This window comes from Cricetulus griseus, chromosome 8 (assembly GCF_003668045.3).
Source record: "Cricetulus griseus strain 17A/GY chromosome 8, alternate assembly CriGri-PICRH-1.0, whole genome shotgun sequence".
Classification (NCBI taxonomy): domain Eukaryota; kingdom Metazoa; phylum Chordata; class Mammalia; order Rodentia; family Cricetidae; genus Cricetulus; species Cricetulus griseus.
The window spans coordinates 89110566-89131940 of record NC_048601.1 but is presented as its reverse complement, the minus strand read 5'-3'; the positions used below and the strand labels follow the sequence as shown (position 1 = coordinate 89131940).

The 21375-nt window shown below is 52.8% G+C and overlaps 3 protein-coding genes, 1 long non-coding RNA gene and 1 other non-coding gene across 12 annotated transcripts; 1 reads left to right on the top strand and 4 right to left on the bottom strand.

The window, feature by feature from the left end:
- Positions 1-530: 530 nt before the first annotated feature.
- On the bottom strand, positions 531-7519 carry Hoxa7 (homeobox A7). Of its 7 annotated transcripts, none has more exons than XM_027429639.2 (5): positions 7129-7519; positions 5427-5631; positions 3863-4029; positions 3005-3588; positions 531-1999 (listed from the first exon to the last, which is right to left on the bottom strand). In XM_027429639.2, exons 4-5 carry the CDS (start codon positions 3378-3380, stop codon positions 1683-1685), a joined length of 693 nt encoding a protein of 230 aa, XP_027285440.1. In that variant the 5' UTR covers positions 3381-3588; positions 3863-4029; positions 5427-5631; positions 7129-7519; the 3' UTR covers positions 531-1682. The 7 variants fall into 7 exon arrangements, with proteins under 7 accessions (XP_027285440.1, XP_027285441.1, XP_027285439.1 ...); XM_027429640.2 differs by having other exon boundaries at positions 5427-5626; XM_027429638.2 differs by lacking the exon at positions 7129-7519 and adding an exon at positions 6254-7005 and having other exon boundaries at positions 5427-5626.
- A 1476-nt stretch (positions 7520-8995) lies between these two features.
- On the bottom strand, positions 8996-12153 carry Hoxa9 (homeobox A9). Its single transcript, XM_027429645.2, has 2 exons — positions 11378-12153; positions 8996-10384 (listed from the first exon to the last, which is right to left on the bottom strand). The coding sequence occupies exons 1-2, from the start codon at positions 11952-11954 to the stop codon at positions 10146-10148; spliced, it is 816 nt and encodes a 271-aa protein (XP_027285446.1). The 5' UTR covers positions 11955-12153; the 3' UTR covers positions 8996-10145.
- Positions 12154-14951: 2798 nt separating this feature from the next.
- On the top strand, positions 14952-18333 carry LOC113837088. Its single transcript, XR_003487723.2, has 3 exons — positions 14952-16165; positions 17265-17396; positions 17737-18333. It is a non-coding gene; the product is annotated as an uncharacterized LOC113837088 (long non-coding RNA).
- Positions 15911-15990, bottom strand: Mir196b (microRNA mir-196b). The gene has a single exon (NR_105162.1). It is a non-coding gene; the product is annotated as a microRNA mir-196b (primary transcript).
- On the bottom strand, positions 17030-20756 carry LOC100762719 (homeobox protein Hox-A10). Of its 2 annotated transcripts, XR_004771039.1 has the most exons (3): positions 19754-20756; positions 18142-18573; positions 17030-17376 (listed from the first exon to the last, which is right to left on the bottom strand). XR_004771039.1 is itself a non-coding variant. In XM_027429642.2 (2 exons), the coding sequence occupies exons 1-2, from the start codon at positions 20739-20741 to the stop codon at positions 18299-18301; spliced, it is 1263 nt and encodes a 420-aa protein (XP_027285443.1). In that variant the 5' UTR covers positions 20742-20756; the 3' UTR covers positions 17030-18298. The 2 variants fall into 2 exon arrangements, 1 of the variants encoding a protein (XP_027285443.1); XM_027429642.2 differs by having other exon boundaries at positions 17030-18573.
- Between the last annotated feature and the right edge of the window lie 619 nt (positions 20757-21375).

Here is a 21375-nt window from a genome sequence, read left to right as displayed (position 1 = left end):
TCATTCTTGGAATTTATGGAAGTTTTGGGGGGCTTGATAGAATGGACTGTGTTAACTAATAGCTGTTTTCAATGGATCTAGATATTGGTGCACACACAATAGCCAGACAAAAACATCTACAAACAGGAAGGCATTTATATAATTATAGGTGCAGAAAAATGAACGCATAGACATAGAAAAACGTGCAGTTGTGGACACGGAAACCCACACATCCAATTATAGACATGGAAAATGTTAACACACAACACAGATACACACAGATATTATGGATGTGGAAATGTACACAATTATGAAAACTATAAGCAACCACACACAAATAGAAACACACTTATTCATACAAATCTACACACAAAACATGGGGAAAGAGACATGACACATTTATACATGAATATCTAAAATTTGGACTCAAGGACAGTCTCTCTGCCTCTGCACATTGGCTTCTTCTTGGTCCTTTGACCTATAGCCAGGTCTTTCCCTTAAGCTAGAGCCACCTCCCCTTGCCCCAGCCCCTCTGGATAAAGCAGTCCGTGTTTCTTTGTCACCAAGCATCTTTATTGTTACATAAAACATAGGTAACTGGGCTGGGAAGCATGCCTTCCCTGAACCCCAGGCTGTCTAAGGGGGACATGGGACAACAAGGGAGATAATGGGCACCGGGGTGGGTATTGGACCTCTCTCACCCACTACAGAATTAGTTCAATACAACACACCATGCTACAAAGTCACCCCATTAAACATCTTCCCAAGTCAAGACATTCCTTTACAAATGAGCTCCAAGATTATAGAAATGACAAAAACAATCTGGTTCAAATATACAATATTTGTCCTCGGTAGGAAAAGTCAGAGTATGCATATTTGACATGGCTGGACAGTAGGACACAAAAGCAAGGGAAGGAACAGTGAGGCTGGGAACATCTCCTTAGTCCTGCAAAGCCAAAGCTATTCCAGAGCTCTGCAGCCAGATCAGGAGAAAGGGTAATGGCCCTGACCTTGAGGTATCAAAGCCAGAGAAAGAGGGATTCTACGATGCAGCATTTGGTATGCTTTGGAATAAATATATTATTTTTCAATTTAAATAGAAGCCAATGCCCTGGTCCCTGAACCTCATTGCCTTGTTAGTGAAGCCTCGGTGACCCCAAAGACTGTCAGCTAGAAGCATCAAGGCCTGGCCTGGGAAGAGTGGGCACGGAGAAGCAGGGAAGCTGGCCAGCACGAAATAGGTAGTTTAGGCCTAGTAGGTAGCACTGATCCTGTGTTTGCAGGGGTGGGGGGTGCTGGGTATCTGCCACTGTTAGGACGTGGAGGGGGCTTCTTAGGAGTGGTAGCCCACTGGGGCTAGGACCATAGGTAGTTTGGGGTGCCTCTCAAGGAGGCCTGTGCTAGGTAGTATTTTGGCTGTGCCAGCACACAACACTGGCCCAGGGTTGGGGGTGTATCTACTGGGGTCCTCAGAGGGAGAGAGGGTCCCCAAGGTGACCTAATCTCCCACCGGGAGCTAGAGTGGGTGATGGAGTGGGTGGGATGAGGGTGGGGATTGATTCCCTCTTTTCTCTCACTCTCTCTCTCTCTCTCTCTCTTTTTTTTTACACTTTATTCCACCCCATTTTTGTAACTAAAATCAGTGAGTCTCTTAAAGACGCTTTTTCGACTGTCCTGTGCAGCCAGGGCTTATGCCTGGGCCTTTATTCCTCTTCTTCCTCTTCCTCCTCCTCTTCCTCTTCCTCCTCCTCACCGGCCTTGTCAGCAGCTACCGTGGAGACGGAGGGCACCGCGTCTTCGGGGGCCGCCGTGGGAGCCTGGCTCTCATCTTTATGCTCTTTCTTCCATTTCATGCGCCGGTTCTGGAACCAGATCTTGATCTGGCGCTCGGTGAGGCAGAGCGCGTGAGCGATCTCGATGCGGCGGCGCCGAGTCAGGTAGCGGTTAAAGTGGAATTCCTTCTCCAGCTCCAGCGTCTGGTAGCGCGTGTAGGTCTGGCGTCCCCGCTTCCTATCGGGTCCTGAGAGCAGAAATTTGGACATATAGACAAACAGACAAGCAGACTGGGATATGGACAGAAGAGTGCTTTAGTCAGGCCCGCAATTCCAAGAGCCTGGACCTTCCATCCAGCCCAAACCCAGGCGTAACCTCCATCGCCCCCAGTTGAGCTGGGGGAGAAGTGTGAGCGGAAGAACCTGGGGCCAGACAAGCCTGTCTGTGAAGAACCTTAGAGCAGAATTCCAACTTTACAACCGGCCTTTCCAGCCGGCTACGTTTCTACAATGTCCTGCGTCCCCTTGACAAAGGGAAATTGTAAATATAGAGTGTGGCAAGTGGGAGATTCGGCACTTTTGCCATTCAAAGGCAAGCCTAGCCGTTACCCAGCCTCGCTAGAAAGTGGGCAACCCTCCTCCGCAGCGCCATGCACAAGACCTTCCTGTAGCAATCCCACCCTCTGTCCCATTTGCTCCAGCTAGGGTCTGGAAATGGCCTCTGGTACGGGGTGGGTGGGGGATCCCGGAGGTCCTGGCTCTCCTTGCCTTTGAGAAAGAAAGCTAGGCCGAAAGAAAAGGAGGCGGTGGGGACAGCTGGAGTCAAGAAAGGAATGGAGGACAGGAAAGAAGGAGATAGAGCAGAGAGACTGAGAGAGAGAAAAAGAGAGAGAGAGAAGAGGGAGGGAGAGAAAGAATACGAAATGAGAATAGCGAGAAACTTACTGTAAAAATTCCAAGGCAAATGGAGTTAAATAAATTTACGAGGATCGAACCCATTAATTGGGCCATAAAAAGTTTTATGAGCCTCATTTACATACAATGCTATGGGTCTCTCCACGCAATGGCGCCTCAGCTCTAATTAAAACCAGAAAGGCAGCGCCACCGGGACTTGCGGGGCTGCCGGCTGGAAGTCGTCAGGCTGGGCTCTCTCGGGTCCCCGCACCCCGCGCCCCGCGCCCCGCGCCCCGCGCCCGGCGCCCACACCCCCCCCACTCCACCCTCGCGTCTACCCGGCGGGCCGGGCCGCCTACCTGAACTGCGCATCCAGGGGTAGATGCGGAAACTGGCCTCGGCCGGGCCGTGTAGCACGCCCTCGTCCGCCTTGTCGCAGGCGCCTTTGGCGAGGTCACTGCAGAGCCCGGGGATGTTTTGGTCGTAGGAGGCGCAGGGCAGGTTGTAGGCGTCGGCGCCCAGGCCATAGCCCGACGCGAAGGGGCTCTGATAGAGGGGGCTGTTGACATTGTATAAGCCCGGCACGGTGGAGGCGAAGGCGCCAGCGCCTGGACCGTAGCCGCTTCTCTGTGAGTTGGGTGCAAAGGAGCAAGAAGTCGGCTCGGCATTTTGGAAGAGAGAAGCCCCCGCCGTATATTTGCTAAAAAGCGCGTTCACATAATACGAAGAACTCATAATTTTGACCTGTGATTTGTTGTCCGGCAGCTTTCAGTGTCGGTTTTACGAGGTAGCGTGATATATGATAACATTACACCCCCAGATTTACACCAAACCCCATTTTCTTTTGGACGGAGCTCGCCGCGGCACGTGACCGCCCACATGACCGCCTCCGCCAATCTCAGCAGCCCTCACAGGTGGTCTCGCGCCACGGGCCGGCGGCCGCCTAGAATGGAAGGAGAAGAGGCTCAAATACGCGGCCCACGCAGCGGCCTGCACCCCGCCAGCCCCGGGACGCCCGACGCAGTCAGAGCCCCATCCCGGCACCTGAACCCGGTTCCGGCGGGTTCGCCCCCCCACAACCTCACACCTATTTCTGAACCCCAGATCCAGTGTGTGGATTGCCCTGGCCCTGTCCACTCTGCAGACTCAAGCCCCTGCAGGGTCTCTGCAACCTGTCGGCCCAAAGACAGTCTTGAGAGAAAGATCTCTTTGCCCACCTCTCACTCTAAGCAGGAGAACGTTTGAGGCCAGATTTGATGCTCCAGTGCAAACTCCGCAGGCGCGGCGGGCTGAGCAGCCAGAATGCTGCCACAAAACTGGAACCATGTGGTTCGAATAAAGTCAATGTCTCCCAGCTTAATCGGCGGAGCACTGTTTATCCGCCCTAAAGGAAGCAGTGAAATATTTATCTATTAATGAGCCTCATTTGCCAACAGATTTATTAACGTGGGATTCCCTTTCCTCCTCCCGCACAGGAGCGAATGCAGTCTCCCTGCATTCACTCCCAGGCACCTGGCTGGCCCGCAGCAACTCATCTGGTGGCTCAACACCCCCTTTGTCCTTCCCACAACCCCTGGTACTACCCCTGGATCCCCGGAGGGGGCTGGGGGGTTGAGAACTGGGTCATCCTCCGACAGCTTGGAAGTTCGGGTCCACAATTTTCTAAACACAGGCTTCTGGCAGCTCTCAGCCAAGCTACCCCTGGACCTCCACCTTATGGGCCAGAGAACAGTAGAACCATGGAGTTGATTTAGAGAGAAAAGAGGGCAGTATCGGGGACTGAGGCTTTAGCCCACCATAGAACCCCAGTTTTTTAGAAGACTCTAAAAGCAAATAAGAGAATCCCCACAAAGGTCACCCAGGTCTCGCAGCTTCACTTAAGCACTGGTTCACAAACACAGTTTCATTCCTTCTCTCCCCCAAATAGTCACTCACTCCGGGGGCCTGCCTTGCGTGGCTTCAGACCCCCACGCAGTGATAAGTCGGATGAAGGCCTTGCTACTCAACGTTCTCTGGAGGATATTTGGGTGAGCCCTTTCCCTAAACGCCTCATAAACTGCCCAGGCCGTGCTGGAAGACTGGCCACCTTTTACTGCTCAACTCGATTGCACACCATAAACCTGGCTTCACAATGGAATTGCCCCGGAAATTCTCCCCTAAATTATAGAGTTTGGTTCCTGGTGTACAAAGCACTTTCTTATCACTTTCAGTGGGTCCAGGCTGCCCCCACCCCCGTTCACCGCATCTTCTCAGGGGGTCTTGGGAGCACAAAAGAGGAAGGATGGTTCAAATCCCGCTGCAACGGAGCCCCAGCGCCTACCTAGCAAAGGGCCAGGGCTTTGGTGGAGAGAAGGGCAGGTGGGAGTTGGGTTATCTCCCCCCAGAGCACAGGGACCCTGGGGCGGCAATATCCGGGATCCCCTTTATGGTGGATCAGGATGGGAAACAGAGGGGGGAAAACAGGAAGGGGGGAAACCCCAAATAACAGCGTCTTCTAACAGAGAAGTAAAATTCTAGAAAAGCGAAAGGAAGACGAAGCAAACAAAAAGAAGGCTAGGAGATCAAAGAGGCGAAATTAGGCGGCTTTCGACCAATAAATTGTTCCTGGAGTGACACCGAGCAAGGCGCAAAGTGAAAGACTAGGCAGGCCGCGGCGGTCTGTCTAGACTCAGGCGACTGGAGCAGTCCGAAGCGACTATGTTTAAAGTGGAATTTTCCTTTAGAAGGAGACCTGACAACCAGAGTGCGGATTTGAGGTAGCACAGGAAAAATCACACTCACACGCCTAAGTAGGTCTTCTGGATTTGGTCCTGGCACGACCAAGGCGTCCCGGCAAGAGTCTCTGTCCCCGTTTGCCAAATAAGGTCCAAATTCTGCCGCTTTCCAGGCCTTGGCACTTCTGGGCCCAAGTCTTCCATCTGAGCAGGGTCCCCGAGGTCACCGAAAACCTTTCCCTTCGTTTCTGGGTCTCTATTCCCTGGCTAGACTTCACAACACAAAAGTCTGAACAAAATCGGACTCTCAATAAGGCCTATTTAATTATGTGTTCTTTGACCAATGGTTCCCTACTTATTTGACAGAAATGTATCTATTATGCATAAGATTCACATACTATTTAACCCAGGCCCAGGAGAAGACGCCTTATAAACCAGTTTTTAATCTGCAGAACTATCTAAATATTTCTCAACGCTCTCCCAGAGTTAGCTTCCAAACCTCCAGTCAGAGTTTGTTCCCTATGCTTTCTGTTGCCAAATAGTCTTCAATATTTAAATCTAGATTTAGACTGTTAACTCAGCCCTTGGCAGCGAATGGCGCCTTCTTGGGAGTCCAATGGTCCCGAGTTTGGGGTCTTTAAATGTTTCTAATCTCCTTCCCCGCAGAGGCTGCTGATTTTAGCTTTTGTCCCCACCTGGTGAGAGACTTCGAGCTTCCTCCCCGGAGCGAATAAATGAGCTCGGTTTCTTGCCAGGTCTTGCCTGAGCGAAGCCTCTCAAGCAACGAAAACCAAATAGCAGCCTGCCAGCAGGCCGTCACTCGGCCAAGGGCAAGGGATGCTGACGGCCTAGGCAGTTCACCAGGCCTCTGAGCCCCTGGAGGCCTGCACCTACCTGGGGCCTCTGTGATCGGTGCAGAAAAGGGGTGCCGCCAACCTGTATCTTCCATTGTTAGAAACATGGAGCTTTCTATTTGTGTCCACTGGTCAGCGATTTCTCTGATTATGTACAGTTACATAAAGAGTGATTTCTGAGGATTAGGATAGGCGAGCACGGGTGACTTCTCCAGGAAGCTATAAAACCCTTCCTACAAGCAGAGGCTGTGAAGTAGCGTGTGTTACATACGAAAATATAATGATGATATGTGTCTATAATGCCCACGTGTATATATATAGGAAGATTTTTTAAGGGAGTAGGAGGGAGAGAGAGAGAGAGAGAGATGGAGACCCAGGAGAGATGTCAGCCAAAATCGAGTCCCTAGTTTTACAGCGTGTTGAGCACGGAGATGCGAGTCATAAACATTTTGTGGGCTTGGCTGAGACTATTACGACCCAAATAAATGCACAGCACAGCCTTTATTCACGGCGCTTCGAAGGATTGGTTCTGTGTTTGCTCCTGTGTTTTCTTTCCGAAACCACCCTACACCCTGGCCGCGTTTGCTTAGGGGTATGTTCCCCCTCTAGCATCAAAAGTAGGCTGGGAGTGGATGGGCCTCCACATCCCAGTAGCTTCTGGCCTCCACAGCCGGCTACGCCAGAGAAGCCTTGGCATTTCAATGTCAAAGAAATACCTCTGCCAGAGAAGCAAGAGTGACTTCAACTGTGTGAACACCAATCCTGGAGTTAGGGTGCTATTCTACTTATTTAAACATATCGTATGTTTTTTGAATAACCTAACAGTTTCTAGTCTATGCCCTGAGTTACCCCAGCGCAGCCAAATTCGCAGCAGATCTACACTAGACAGCCACCAAGTAAGATTTTATAACTAACCAATTTTCAGCCGCCTAATTTTAAATTCAGGCATTCAAACCGGCCGAGTCCTGACGTCTGGGCCTTCTCTCTCTCTCTGGTGCTGGCTCTCTAGGTCCGGTACCGGTCCCTAAAACAGGTCGCAGGTTTTGGGGCCTCGAGGGTCGGCGGGACCTGTGGCCACCAGCTGCGTTCTTTGTGGGGTCATCTGGTCCTAGGGCTGTAGGTGTTCGTCCCCTTGTCGTTCTGTCGTGAATGACCGTCCCCGCGCGCCTCGCTGCACCTAGATCACTGCTGTGATGAGTACTGTGACCCTGGAATAGAACCAGCTCTCTGAGCCGCAGCCCCGCACCATCCGCACCACCCCGCTGCTGCCACGCATCACAGCGGTCTCGGAATGGGGTCTGGGAGGAGGGAGCGCCAACGGTCAGGCAAGCCCTGGCGCATGCTTGTGTCCCCGGGAGGCTTTCAGGTTGGCATGAGCAGCAGGGAAAATATACGACTGCTGTTCCCGCAGATCCCATTCCAGAAAGGCGAGCTTCAAGTCGACATTTTAGGAGCTTCCTAGGTCGCGGCCGCGGGAGATGGCGGCGGGAGTACCTCTTGCGTGGAGCCACACTGCCATCTCCTGGATTTTTCTTCGCACTGCAGCAGCAGCTGCTCTGGCCCGCGTGAACTTCGGCAATACCGGTGACCCGACCAGCGTCCCACTCCCATGGGCGGAGCAAGGGCCCTGTCCCCGGGGATCCTCAGGGAGCCGGGAATCTACTCTGCAGAAGGGGCAATGCCCATAAAAGAGGGCTGTTTCCGCAGTCTCTTTATCGGCGGCAGACAGAGCAAACAAATGAAAGGGTTTTGGTGGGATACCCTAATTGGAGCTGGACAGTTGTAAACTCATTAAGAGCCGAATTCCAGACAGCAGACCTTCCTTTATGGCACACCCTTACTGCCCAGGCTTTGAAGTTCTTTCTGTCTGCAACAACAGAGGGCGTGCCAACCTGGCGGCGCATTGGGGGTGGGGGCGCCCCATCCACCCATGTCCTGGTTCCCTTTTTCCTCGTTGGAAGACCGTCAACATTTCAGGGGGAGGGTGAAGAAAAGGAGCTGGGGAGGAGAGCAAAGCAGAATCCCATGGCTTCATCTGGAAGGCGCTTGAGCCTCCAAAGTTGTAGCCGGTCCCCCAACGCAGCCCTTTACACCCCATAAAGGGTAACAGCCCTCATTTTCTTTTATGGCGCTTCGGGGCTTGTCGGTTGCTAAGGCCTGCTTCTGTGGGGACTTAAGCTCCGGAGGTGGCTTAGCAGTGTAGGATGTTGCCCCCCCCCAACCCACCCGGGCTGGTTGGCAGGACCCAGTGGGGCACGAGAGTGAAGCTTTTCCATCTCCTGAAAAACCCTAAATATTTGAAAGAACTACTTCATTGTTCACATCTGGCTCCTATTTGTCTCCTCAGCCTCCTTCGCGGGCCACAGGCCCTCAGCTTCTGGTCCTGCACCCCTCAATTAGACCACTCTACTTCCAAAGGCCTCAGCCCTTTTTGTGGGTCCAGGTTTGGGAAATTTTTTTGAGGCACCAAGATGGAAAAATGGCTTTCCTACGGCTGCTGGCCACCGATGCCCAGTGCTTCTATCCCGGAGCTCAGACACAAGGCCTGAGTGACTGGCTGTGCCGGAGTCTCCTCAGCTTCCTGCCCCTGCTCCTACCGACCGGCAACCGGCTGAGTCTGAGTCCGCGAGTGATTAGGCCTGACCCGACTGTTTTCCACAGATGCCGGCTCCAGCACCTTGCTGAAGACAGAATTAGGCCGCTTTCCCCTTCATTTCAGGCCAGCCCCCACCCAGAAAATACACCCAGAAAAAGAAGGTGCAAAGAGCAGACCCGCACAAAGTAAAAGAATCAATATATTTTATTTGGCAAAAGTTAAATATCTCAACACACAATTTGGTCAGTAGGCCTTGAGGTAACTATTGCAAAATATACAGTGTATGTTCAGTCAGATGGAAACCCCAAATTCATCAAGGATACAAATCTACAGTAGCCCAATGGCGGTTTCATGGTATATAATTTATTATCAATAAAATTAACTCCATTACAATAAGCACTCATTTTCTCCCAATTAAAATTAAGCATAAACCATAGGTAGTAACCCTCTGCACATATGTATAGCTCCGAATTTCCTTCCTTGTTCTCTGGTGCAAAAACAATATTCAAGCTTGTTTGATTATGAGTATTTCTTTAATATGGAGATGCTATATACACTGGACAAGACTGGAGCCTAGAACATGGAAAGATGAAGACGCCCACATTTCAAAAGTAGAGAAATCATGAATCTATGCATCTTGGAGAACTACCTCCCTTTTCTTTCCACATGTGATTTCACGGGGAAATCCTTACAGCTAGTTTACAATGTTAGGTTGACAGTCTAGTTACACAGTTTTTCACTACAGAGCTATACTCTATGCAACCGCCTCTCCCACCCCCCCCCATAAACAACCTGAGTTCAAATTGAATTCTAGCTTCCACAATCACAATGGGTGCCTCACCCAGCACAGAAGTTTGAGTCACAAAACATAATTACCACAATAAAACACAGTGTTCAAGTATTTTAGCAGAGTGATCTGCCACACGAAGAGCAAATTAAATTAACTACAGAGACTAAAAACTATACAGCCCATCAACAGTTGTGCATTGTATATAAAAAGGTAGTTTTTTTCCCTTTTGCTTTAAGTCAGAAGCAGGTAGATTTTTTTTTAAATATATATACAAGCAAGCACATACAGCCATCAGCGCTAATGCCCTCCCTTGTGTGGGTGTCTTATAGAAAATGGAAAGCTTACAATACCTCCTCCAATAAAGCCGCAGGCCTAGGAGCCAGCCTGAGCAGGGAATGCCAGGCGGAGATGAGGCCCGGGGTTTAGAGCCTCTTTGGGCGGGGAGTGGAGGCTGGGGTTGGGGGAGAGGAGGGAGAAGGGGACAGACAGTCCTTTCTTTTTCTTTTTAGCTTGCTCTTTTCTAAATGAGCCCTGACCGGCGGCGGCTCACTCGTCTTTTGCTCGGTCCTTGTTGATCTTCTTCATTTTCATCCTGCGGTTCTGGAACCAGATCTTGACCTGCCTCTCGGTGAGGTTGAGCAGCCGGGCCACCTCGTACCTGCGGTCCCGTGTGAGGTACATGTTGAACAGAAACTCTTTCTCCAGTTCCAGCGTCTGATGTTTTGTATAGGGGCAGCGCTTCTTCCGCGTGGAGCGAGCATGAAGCCAGTTGGCAGCCGGATTATCTGCGGGGGAGAGAGACACTGGGTTTAGAAGGAGAAGCGTCCTGGATGGGTGTGAAGGTGCCTCTTGGGGGTCTCTGGCCGAACTGCAGGACGCCGCTGAATTTGTTAGAGAAAACACTATGAAGCCCTGGCAGACAGACCCTCGGAGGGTCACTTACAGCTCCCCTCTCATCTCCACCCTCCTTTCTCCGGTCCCCTGCTCTGCTTCCTTCTACGGTCTGCACATTGTGAAAGAGTGAAATTTAGAAGCCATATTCTTTTTGCCAGCAAAGCAAAGAGCAAGCTGCCCTGTATCGGTGTGACAAGAGTAACAAGAATTCTCTCTCATCGCTGTCTCCCCTTCCCCGGCTTCTCTGCAACTGTCCCCACTCTATTTGACCTTCCCGGGAAGGGAAGGCCGTGGGAGCCAGGCGGGAGGCAGGGTGCCCCAAGGCCTTTGATCACGTCTCCACTTTATTTGAATAAATCTGGCAAAGGGGCCCTAGTGGTTCCACAGCCCTCAGCCTCATCTTGGGCAGGATTTATGCAGCCACCGGCCGAAAGCAAGAAGTAGAGGGAATCGGAGGTCTCCCCAAGCGTCCCGGGTCAGGTTGCCCAGCTGACTTAGCTGCCGCAGTTCGTCAACAATCTAGCCGCACAAAAGACTTCTCTGCACTGCTTTCGAAGAACCGCCCAAAGTCTGTCTGTCTTGGGCCTGGATAGTTTAGGAGAGGGGCGGCGGGTCTCGGCTCTATTCGCTGCGCCCGCCCCGCCCCCTCTTGCTGCACCGTTCTCCTCCCCTTCCCCCAGCCGGCCCGGCCTGCTCCACACACTTCTCTGGACTTGGGGCCCCTATCTGAGGTGTTCCAAACACCAATTTCTAGTTCTCGACCCCAGATCCAGAGGCTCCCATCGAGGACGAAGGCAGGCTCGAGAGAAAGTGGATATAGATCCTGGTAGATCCTGGTAGCCGGCGTGGAGGCAGCGGCCGGCTTGCAGGAAGGAGACACTTACTGGGGTCGATGGGGGGCTTGTCTCCGCCGCTCTCATTCTCGGCATTGTTTTCGGAGAAGGCGCCTTCGCTGGGTTGCTTTTCTCTATCAACTGGAGGAGAACCACAAGCATAGTCAGTCAGGGACAAAGTGTGAGTGTCAAGCGTGGGACAGTCACCCCTTCTGGCCGACAGCGGTTCAGGTTTAATGCCATAAGGCCGGCTGGAGGGCAAGCCCGCGAAGGAGAGCGCACCGGGCGTGGGCTCCAGCCAGGAGCGCATGTACCTGCCGTCCGGCGCTGCCGCCGCCACGGGCGCCTGGGGGTGCACGTAGGGGTGGTGGTGGTGGTGATACACGGCCGCCGGCACCGCATTGGCGCCCGCCGCGTGCACCGGGTTCCACGAGGCACCGAACACCGCCGTCTTGGACTGGAAGCTGCAAGGGCTAAAGTCGGGGTGTTCGGCCAGCGCTGCTGCCTGCCTTGGGGGTTGGCCCAGGGCCCCTGGCGCATAGCGTCCAGCGCCCAGCTCGTCAGCAGCATCGGTGCCCAGCAGGAAGGAGTCCACATAGTAGTTGCCCAGGGCCCCGGTGGTGGCCATCGCAGTAGCCCGCGCCTGGCCGGCCCAACCCGACCCGCCGAAATTATGAAACTGCAGATTTCATGTAACAACTTGGTGGCACCAGGGGGGGGGGTGAAGTACAGTCACCTAATAAGTTGCCGGCGCCTGCGCCCCCATTGGCCACGCGCGTCACGTGTCCGCCCAGCAGAACAATAACGCGTAAATCACTCCGCACGCTATTAATGGCCCGGTGTTTTGCAGTCATAATTTTTATAGCAAAAGCCATATGTTTTTATGCAAAGGGATCGCGCCGCTCCACGATCTGGTTTGTTTTAATTGTGGCCAACGAAGATTAAAAGATCAAATCTGGCCTTGCCTCCGTACTCTTCCTTGCCACCCCCTCTACACACACACACACACACCAGACCCACACACATCTTAAGCGGACTATTTTATATCACAATTAATCACGCCATCAGGAAGGCGCGGGTCCCGCGTGCGAGTGCGGCCAGCAGAGCCCCTCACATAAAATTAGACAATAATTGAAGCCATAAAAAAGCAGCCAAATCGCATTCTCACTCTACTGTATTTAAATCTATATTTATGATATTTCATAAGGAGTTATTGTTTCGGAAGCCACACCGGCTGGTGGGAAGTCAGGAACAACCAAAGGATTCGTTTGCCTCGCTGCAGCTCCCTGTAAAAATTTATGAGGACTTGGAAAGGTTAAATTAGACTGTTGTGTTTGGTTGGTGAGCACCCTGTAAATAATCCTTTCGGTCTTCAGAGATGCAAGTTTGCCCCCAGGCCTGCCTTGAAAAAGTCAAATACAAGGCTCTTTCCACCTCAAACAGCGTGGCTACCTCCCCTGCTGACACACCATCCATCGATGGTACAACCACCTAGAGTGGGCTACCGAGCCTGGATAGACTATAAAGCCAGCCAGGCGCCCGCACAGCACCCACATAGTCCTTGCTCCACAATGGAAGGCTCCACGGTGGAACCACCAAGGAGGGAACTTCCAGCTGCCCTCAAGGGTTTGAGGACCTAATTGTGTCACAAACATCGCCTGGGCTCTGGCCCACGACTTTGAGCACAGGCGGTTCAGCGAATTCGATTCCTCAGCCAGCGACCCTGTTCTCAGCTCCATCATTTGTAAGCCCTCTCCCCAGGTTCGAGCTGGGGAAAAAAATATCTGCACCAGGAGAGTTTGTCCTGCTAAAGGGCAACCTAGCCTAAAAGAGGCACCAGCTTGTATGGTGGCCCTCCGAGGGCCCAGTGTGAGCCGTTCTGGGGTCCTCCCCTCCCCTCCTCTCCTCTCTTTCTCTTCCATCCCACATCCCTTCCTTCCAGTCCTCTTTCCCCCATTTCCCTTCCTTCCTAAACCGCCAGCACCCCTGCTTGGTTATCCCCCAAACAGAGCAAAAGAGACCCCCAAAACTAGGCGACTACAGCTCAAGTCCAGTGCTATAGATTAACCCAGGAGGAGCAGGGGACATTGACTTTAATCATATCCCTTGGCCAAATGGAAAATGGTATTTTTTACCCCTTAGAATCTTGGGGGATGACAGAAAGTAAAAAGGCCACAGACACTATTGTTAATTGTGGTGTGTGTGTGTGTGTGTGTGTGTGTGTGTGTGTGTGTGTGACCCCCATCCCAATTCAGAACACAAAGTAACAACTCCTAGAAACTGTAATTAAATTCACGTGTGAATTCTGCGCCTTCCAAGAGCATGTTTCTCATTACTTCACTATCAGCACAACTGCTGGCCCCAGACACTCCCATCTTTCTTTTTTGCCTTCTTTCTCACAAATAGTTCAAACCTTCTAATAGCAAACACCTTCTAACATTAACACATTCCTATCCCAGAAGACAGGAATCCCCACAGTATCAGGCTCTATTGTGGAGGAAGACTCTGAAACTCCAGGAAAACAAACCCCTTCTTTGCTTGTCAGCAGGAAGAAGAAAGTGGCCAGCGCCAGGAACTGGATGTGGCTGGTCCCAACTGCCTCAGTCCCCTCCCCCTAATATTTTCCTTTCCCTGCAAATTCCTCCAAGTCAATCCTACCCCCACACCCCAGCACAGTCCAAGGTGTTCTAAATATCCGGCAGTCCTCAGAGGTTCAGATTTTCATTTAAGCAATAACCCTGGAGTAAACTCTGCTCTTAATAGTAATTGTCTGTACGTGGCAGAGCATGCTTGACTGCCCTTTTCACTTTTTAAAAACTTTATTATTATTATTATTATTATTATTAATTAAAATAGTTTTAAAAACACTGGTCTCCAATCAGAAGAATTACAAAATAAATAGTAGGCATTGAGCTCTTTACTGTTGGGCAGAAGGGGGGAAAATTCCCGAAAGCAGATATTGTTCTTGTGAGCCCAGAAACTGGATACTGGAGTATTCAGCTTTTTATTCCTGGTTTCTTTTGGACGTGAAAAGGGTTGTATGCACATCTAGAAACAATAAATGGGCATAATACAACCCATCGCACTCTCAACTGAGAATCTTCCCAAAACCTTGGCCTCTGAATATAAATCCAATACTCTGATCCAGAAAATGGCAGAGAGGAGTTGGAGAGAACCGGGTGTACTGGTCTTTCAGATAACAGGTTGTTGTCCTGAGCAATGAAAGCAATTCCCAGACTGAGCTGGGATGGAAAACAAGAGTTCTGTGGTCTCAGTGCAGTGTTGTAGTGGGAGAGGATCGTTTGTTTCAAATTTTCTGTGTTGAGAGTGGTTAGGGTGGCTTTCATAGATTACAATTTAAAACCAATACTCAAGTTTGTGCCCGCTTAGTTCTTGAATTTGGCATTATTTTCGCTCATTTAAAATATATCGGAGCTGGGAAAGTCCCCTTTCTCAAACACCAAACTGCACAGAGGGGAGGAGGGACGCGAGGCTAACATTTTCTGGACCTGCTACCGCTGGCAAGCCAGCTAACACAGTCAAGCCTTGTCCCCAGCGAGGCTCCTTCATCATGGTCAAAGCCCGAGTTAGGACCGGTAAAGCTGGCACAGCCGGCCTGAAGCTTCCTGCTGGAGCTCTCTCGGCAGCCAGACTCCTAGGCTGAACCAGTGGAACTGGCGAGGGCTTCCCTGCCCTCGGTGTGGGTACACAAAGACGCCCCCTCAGCGGATCTCTCAGGCAGCAGCGGCTAACGCAAGGCCGCCGCCATCCGGTCGTGATCGTAACCGAGGCCTTGTCTGCGCAGAGGCCCACCAGGCCAAAAACCACGGACCTGAACAGCCTCTCTTATGCACCTCTTCCTCGGCACACTTAAACCTGTGCACCGAGGGAAAAATGAAAGCTCCAAGCATTCTCCAAGCCATCCCTCTTCCCTCCGAAAGAACGATTTAGAAAGGAAACGGAGAGATAGAGAATTGGATAGCAAAAAGATTCAAAAAAAAAAAAAAGAGGAAACGGAGAGATAGAGAATTGGACGGGAAAAAGGAAGATGGAAGAAAAAGAAATAAAGAAGCAACGAAAAGGAAAAAGAAAAGGATAAGAAAGAAGGAAGGAAAGAGGATGGAAAATACGTAAAAGATACAGCGGCGACTGGGGAACAGAGGCGCGCTTGCAGAGCGAAGGGTAAGCAGCCCTGGCCGGTCCCGACTCAGCCTGGGGCTCAAGGCAGGAGTACAGTGGTGAGTCAGGGTTCCAGCCCAGCCTTGCTAGAGAATGGCAGAGCCCCAGACAGGCGCAGGTCTACAGTAGGGAAAGCTCAGGCTGCAAGCGAGCGCCCCTGACCTTGAATGGCCCGGGGCCCAGAATTCTTACCACGCCCCCGGCGTCCCAGAATCAGCCCCTAACCTGACCATACCTGCCCCGGGCCTGGTGCGGGGCGGGAAGCGTGAGGCGGGCTGGATGGCACAGCGCTGAGGACCCGAAGCTCCTCCTGTATTGGGGATCCATGGTTGCCACCGCAGGCCTGGCACGATTAGGGCCTTGATGGCCCGCCTGGCTACCCCGGCTGGTACCTGGAGACGCTTTCAACTGAAGTAATGAAGGCAGTGTCGTGCTGTCGAGAGAAAGGTGGATCCCAACAACAGGAAACTACCTAAATCACCGACCAGTTCTGTAGCTGCCGGCGCCGGGCTGCTGCCTCGCCCGCCGCCGCCTCCGCTGCCGCCACCGTCGCCGCTAAGGAAAGAGACCTGCGATCGTGCCCAGACCAACCCTCCACAACCTGCGCCAGCCACTGCCCTAAAATCATGGTGGAGGGAGAAGCCACCGGTCCCCGGGAAGGTACGCCCAGGAGAATGGAAGAATAAAAGGGAGAAGGGGGGACGAGAAAGGGGGAGGAAAAAGAAAAGGGGGAACAGAGAAGAGAGGGGAGACTGAGTGGCGTGCCCAGGGTTCCCCAGATCCTGCAGCTTCGCGAAGCAGAGCAGTGCGGCAGTCGCCTCGGACGATCGGAAAGCGCGCGGGGGACAGCACCGAGCCCAGTCCTGTGTCTGGCCGGGCCTCTTCGACTTGCTCCCAGCAGCCGCTCGCTCTGCCCCCCTTGTCTCCCTCCTAGCAGCCCGCCCGCTGAGGCGCGCGCTCCCGCGACCCTCCCCCCCACCAGTGGCGCTCCCCCCCCCACCTCCGGCGAGCAGGAAACGCGTGGCCTAGCGGAGGACCGCCAGGTGGGGGAGGCCTGGAAGGGGGAGGGGGTGACCCTGGACAGCTCGGCCCCGGTCCACTTAACCGCTGCCCCAGGCATTAGTGGTGCTCTGTGAGTGGGCCCTTCTCCGCGGCACTTAGGGCGTGGGGTCTTCTGGGACCTGGACACCCGCAAAACAACTGGCCTCTGCGAGTCTCTCTGGGGCTCCCGAAAGAAATCCTGTTTAGCGTCCTCTGTCTATGCAGCTCTCCTCTCAACTGAAACCACTGGTCCAAGACAGCCACAATCCAGATATACTAGCAAGTCATAAAACTGAACAAAAGCCGACAAACCTTAAGGCACCAGGGCTATAGGGCCCAGACAAATTACGACCGTCTAGGTAATATTTAAATAGATGCCTAAAGTAATTGCAGGGGGCTCGGGCTAGCCCTCCTGTTGTAAAAGTGGTGGACAGGATAGAGTGGAAGGTGAAGATAAGAAGTCAAAAATGAGGTAAAATTAAAAAAGCTTCATTCCACAGCTTTTATTCTCTAGGAACATAAACATCATCTTTTCCACGCACAGCAGCAATACAATATTAATTTATTCTGATTTAAGATTTGAAGTAAATAAAGCTAGAACTAACATTTATAATAACGATAGAATGCATTTGCTTAAACAAGATTGGCAATTTTTCATAATAATAGACATTTATACAGATTTGTACTTATAGTTTTTTTTCTTTTTCTGCACCTACAGGTTTGACCCTTTTATGCATGTAACTTCACAGTATAAAGGAAATCCAAACAATGTCTCCCTTCTCTCATCTGTTTGCCCCAGCCCTCCAAGGCTTCCATGAATTTCAGAAAGCCTACGAAACAAAAAAAAAAGGTGAATTAAAGCAAAACAACAAGAAAAAGAAAACCCAATTCCATAAAATAGGGAGAATCGTGGTGTGCTTTTCGAGTGTTACCAATGGTAACCATTTTAATGGCAAAAATCCACTAATTCCATATGTATAAACAAACCTATACTATTTCTCAACAGCCAGGATATGGAAATTCAAAGGTAAATGAAGGGTTTTAGTCAGGCAAGCAAGACCTTAGGCAAACGGGAAGAGAAGGTTTCTTCTCTTGGCCATTTTTATTTTCATTGAACTGGGAGATCTTACAGAGGAAGGACGGACAAAATAATCTTTCTGATTATTTCTTTTTCATTTTTTTTAAATCAGCCTTTAGCTAACCTGCATGCCCATGTTTCGATACTCTGCTCTTGGCCAAGGAAGAAAAGAAGGAAGAAAAGAGAAATCAGGCCTGTACTCCCTGATTAAACACAGCCCAGAACTCCAGGCTGGCGAACCCGGTGGCGGCTCCTTGCACCATTGACCTCAGGCCAGACACCTCAGCGCCGACAATGGAACCTAGGGCTTCCGGCTAAGTTTACCCAGGGCTGGGCAGGAAACCAGATCCATGTAGGAGTACTGGGAACCCGGGGGCAGCGAACCCAGCCCAGTCAGGACTTGACAGTGAGGACAATCTCAATCTCTATAGAATTTTAGCGATATGGCTTTTTCCCCCAGAAAACAAGTAAACCAACACCAAGCAAACAGACAAAGAAACAAAAAGTCAGAACAAACCAGCCCTGCACAGACGAAACGGCCTGGGAGATGGCGAGTGTGGAAGGGAGTAAATGGGGCTCCGGCACAGGTGCGAGTTCTGGGGCAGAGGCTGGAGGCAGAAGGGGGGGGTACAGGCGCTCTGGAAGCGAAAACACGGCTTTGCCTGGAAGTTTCATCAGGAAAAATTAAAATTGGCTGTGAGCTCCCGGATTCGGTTTTCCCGGTTCATTTTCTTCAGTTTCATCCTGCGATTCTGAAACCAGATTTTCACTTGTCTGTCCGTGAGGTGGACGCTACGGCTGATCTCTAGGCGCCGCTCTCGAGTAAGGTACATGTTGAATAGAAACTCCTTCTCTAGTTCCAGCGTCTGGTGCTTCGTGTAGGGGCAGCGTTTCTTTCGGCCGCTCTTTGCCGTGAGCCAGTTGGCTGCATTTTCGCCTTTGGAATTGCCTGGAGATTAAGAGAATACAGAGGGGAAGGTTAAGTCGAGGCCACTCAGGCTGTGCGAGGGGGGTGAATTCTGGGTCTTTCCCATTAGAGGGATGCCCGAAGTCATAGAGAGAGGGTTATGCCCTCCTTTGACTTTCGGAGAACAAGAAATTCCTCCAAAAGGCATGACAAAATCGAGTGGGCCTCAAATCCACACCCGGTCCTCCCAATTTACATTTTCCTCTACTTTTTTTCCAGGCACCTGTTTTAGCACCACGCTGCGGGGCGCTTGGAGAATGAAAGGCCGGAGTAGGCAAGGCCGTACATCTTGAACTTAACGCCTTTCTCTGCCTCTCACCCAGTGGCAGGAAAGCATTTCCTGCCGCCCCCAGACTTGGGAAAAGGGATGCTTATTCGGACGAGAACCCTGCAGCTTCATTGGCTTACCCTAGCCCCCTAGATTGCTCTAGGCCAGAGGAGAAGGACACAGTTGGGCCAATAGGGAAGTCCTGAAAAACCGATCCTAGGGTCAAGGGCTGTTCCGCCCCTGTCTCTCCAAGAAACTGGGGTGTGCAGCTGGGCGACACCGAATTCCAAGAGAAGGGAAATGGCCACTCCTAGGTTTTCAGTTCAGGGCCCAGGCGTCCGGGCGGGATTTGCCTTTTCTTCTTCTTGCAGCAAGGATTCCCGCCCCTCCAGGAACTTTGAAAAAGGCATGGGGGATCGTAAACTCGAACTTCGCCGGTTAATGGGCTTATTTATTGGCGCTGGCGGCTGCTTATTTTGGATGCCTTACAAACATCCGTGCTATCTGCAGGCGAGCCACTTTCCCTCCCTGCCCCTCCCCCCGCGTGGGCCGCGCTGAGCAGGCTGGGCTGGGGATCAGGGCTTGGGGGGTACTCGGGGCCACAAGAAAGTGCATGCACAGGAGGAGGGCTGCTCACTGGTGTCCTCATCCCCCGAGTCTGGGGGAGCTTGGGCCAGGGCTAAGGACGTCTTGGTGTGGGGCACTAAGCCGGACATGGATTTTTACAGCGTCCCCACGCCCAAATATTAAAAACAAGTTCAGAAGGTCAGGCTGCCTTCAGCTCGGGCCAAGGCCTGCGGCTGCCGCGCGGGCTCCTGGTCCTTTGCTCCTTCCTTGTGGGTCTGTCTGTCTGTCTGCCCGCCTGACTTGAGCCCTCTGATGCGCTCTGCTTACCCAGGGAGTCCTTCTCCGGCGAGGCTTTACTGTTTTCAGAAGGGGCCGGGGACAGCTCCTCAGCCGCCGAGGATGACGCGTGCGCCTCCTCGTCGCCCTGCGAGCCGCCGCCGCCGCCGCCGCCGCCGCCACCGGCGCAAACCAGCGTGGGTGGCGGCGTGGAGTCTAGGGCTCGCTCCTTCCCGGCTGCCTCGGCCGAGCTCGAGGCTAGTGCGGGCGCAGGGTCGAAGCCGCGCCCCGGGGGCTGCGCTGGGAAGGGACTGGCGAGCTGCTGCGTGCCGCCGCCGCCGCCGCCGAAGCCCTTGGCCGTGCCGTAGGCCTGGGACAGGCGGAAGTAGCCCGGCACTGGCACTCCGCTGGAGGCGCCCAGGGTGCAGCCGTCGGGCGGCGGGCCCCGCGGGAAAGGGGCCAGGTCGGCGGCGGCCGAGCCTTTGGGGCATTTGTCCGCAGAATCGTAGAGGCAGTAGGAGCTCTCTTCTTTGATGTTCTGCGCAAAAGAACACGAAGTGGCCTGTGGCGGGGGCTGGGGTGGCTGCGGCGGGGGCGGCGGCGGCTGCTGCTGGGATTGTGGCTGCGGTGGCGCCTGCGGCCCGTCGGGAGGCTCCATCCGGCAGGAGCGAGGCGCGTCCAGCCACAGGTCTAGGGGCGCGGGCGCGTAGCCATGCGTCCCGGGACCCAGGCCCCCACTGCCACCACCACCACCTCCTCCGGGCGATGGCGCTTCATTGCGCTTGCTGCCCAGCGCGGGGAAAAGCCCGCAGCTTTGCAGCCCGTAAGGCAGGTCGCTGGCGGGCGGCAGGTAGACCCCGCTGTGGGCGTAGTAGCCGCCTCCGCCGCCCCCAACGCTACCGCCACCGCCACCAGCCTCGCCTCTGGCCGAGCTGATGAGCGAGTCGACCAAAAAAGAGTTCGCGGCAGGGCTCTCCGAGCATGACATTGTTGTGGGATAATTTGGCGAAGGGAGCAGATAGCCCTTTCTGGCTGACATTTCTTGTGCAAAACATGCTGAATACGATTAGCAATCCCCCCGCACCGCGGCGGGCGCCCGCAGCCAATCCCGAGCCAGAGTTTCCACGCGACCACTCCCAGTTTGGTTTCGTAGGCGCGGGGCCGCTCTCCGAGGGCGCCCTCGGAGCCCGCGATTGATATAAATATGTAATCTGTATTGATGGGCCAGAAGACGCAGGCCTGACACCTATGGCCCGAAGGCCAGAACTGTGGGGGCTGCCTCAAAGTGGCAGTTGGGGGATCTGGCTCTTGAGCCTGCAATACCCCACCCCCCAGCAAAGAATATATTTGGAAGCGCCCTTGGGCCCTACGCTGTTAACAAGTGGGGTGTTTATGATGTGCACCCCAGTCATCTTCGGGTGCTCCCATGTCTGCCGTGGAGTAGCCATGAGTCCCTGTTGCCCCTTGATCATTTAGGCAGGCCCTGTCGCAGTCTCCCCGTTCTATTCATTTCTGGACCTGGAACTGGTCCTAGTTCTTAAATTTGGCTTCCCAAAGTGGCTGGCGTGGTCCTAAGGCTGCCAGGACCCTCAGAGTGTCCAGAATCCACAGGGAACTGGAAGCTGGCTGGTACCACATGGCACAAAGAACACTGTCCGTCCGAAATGCATTGG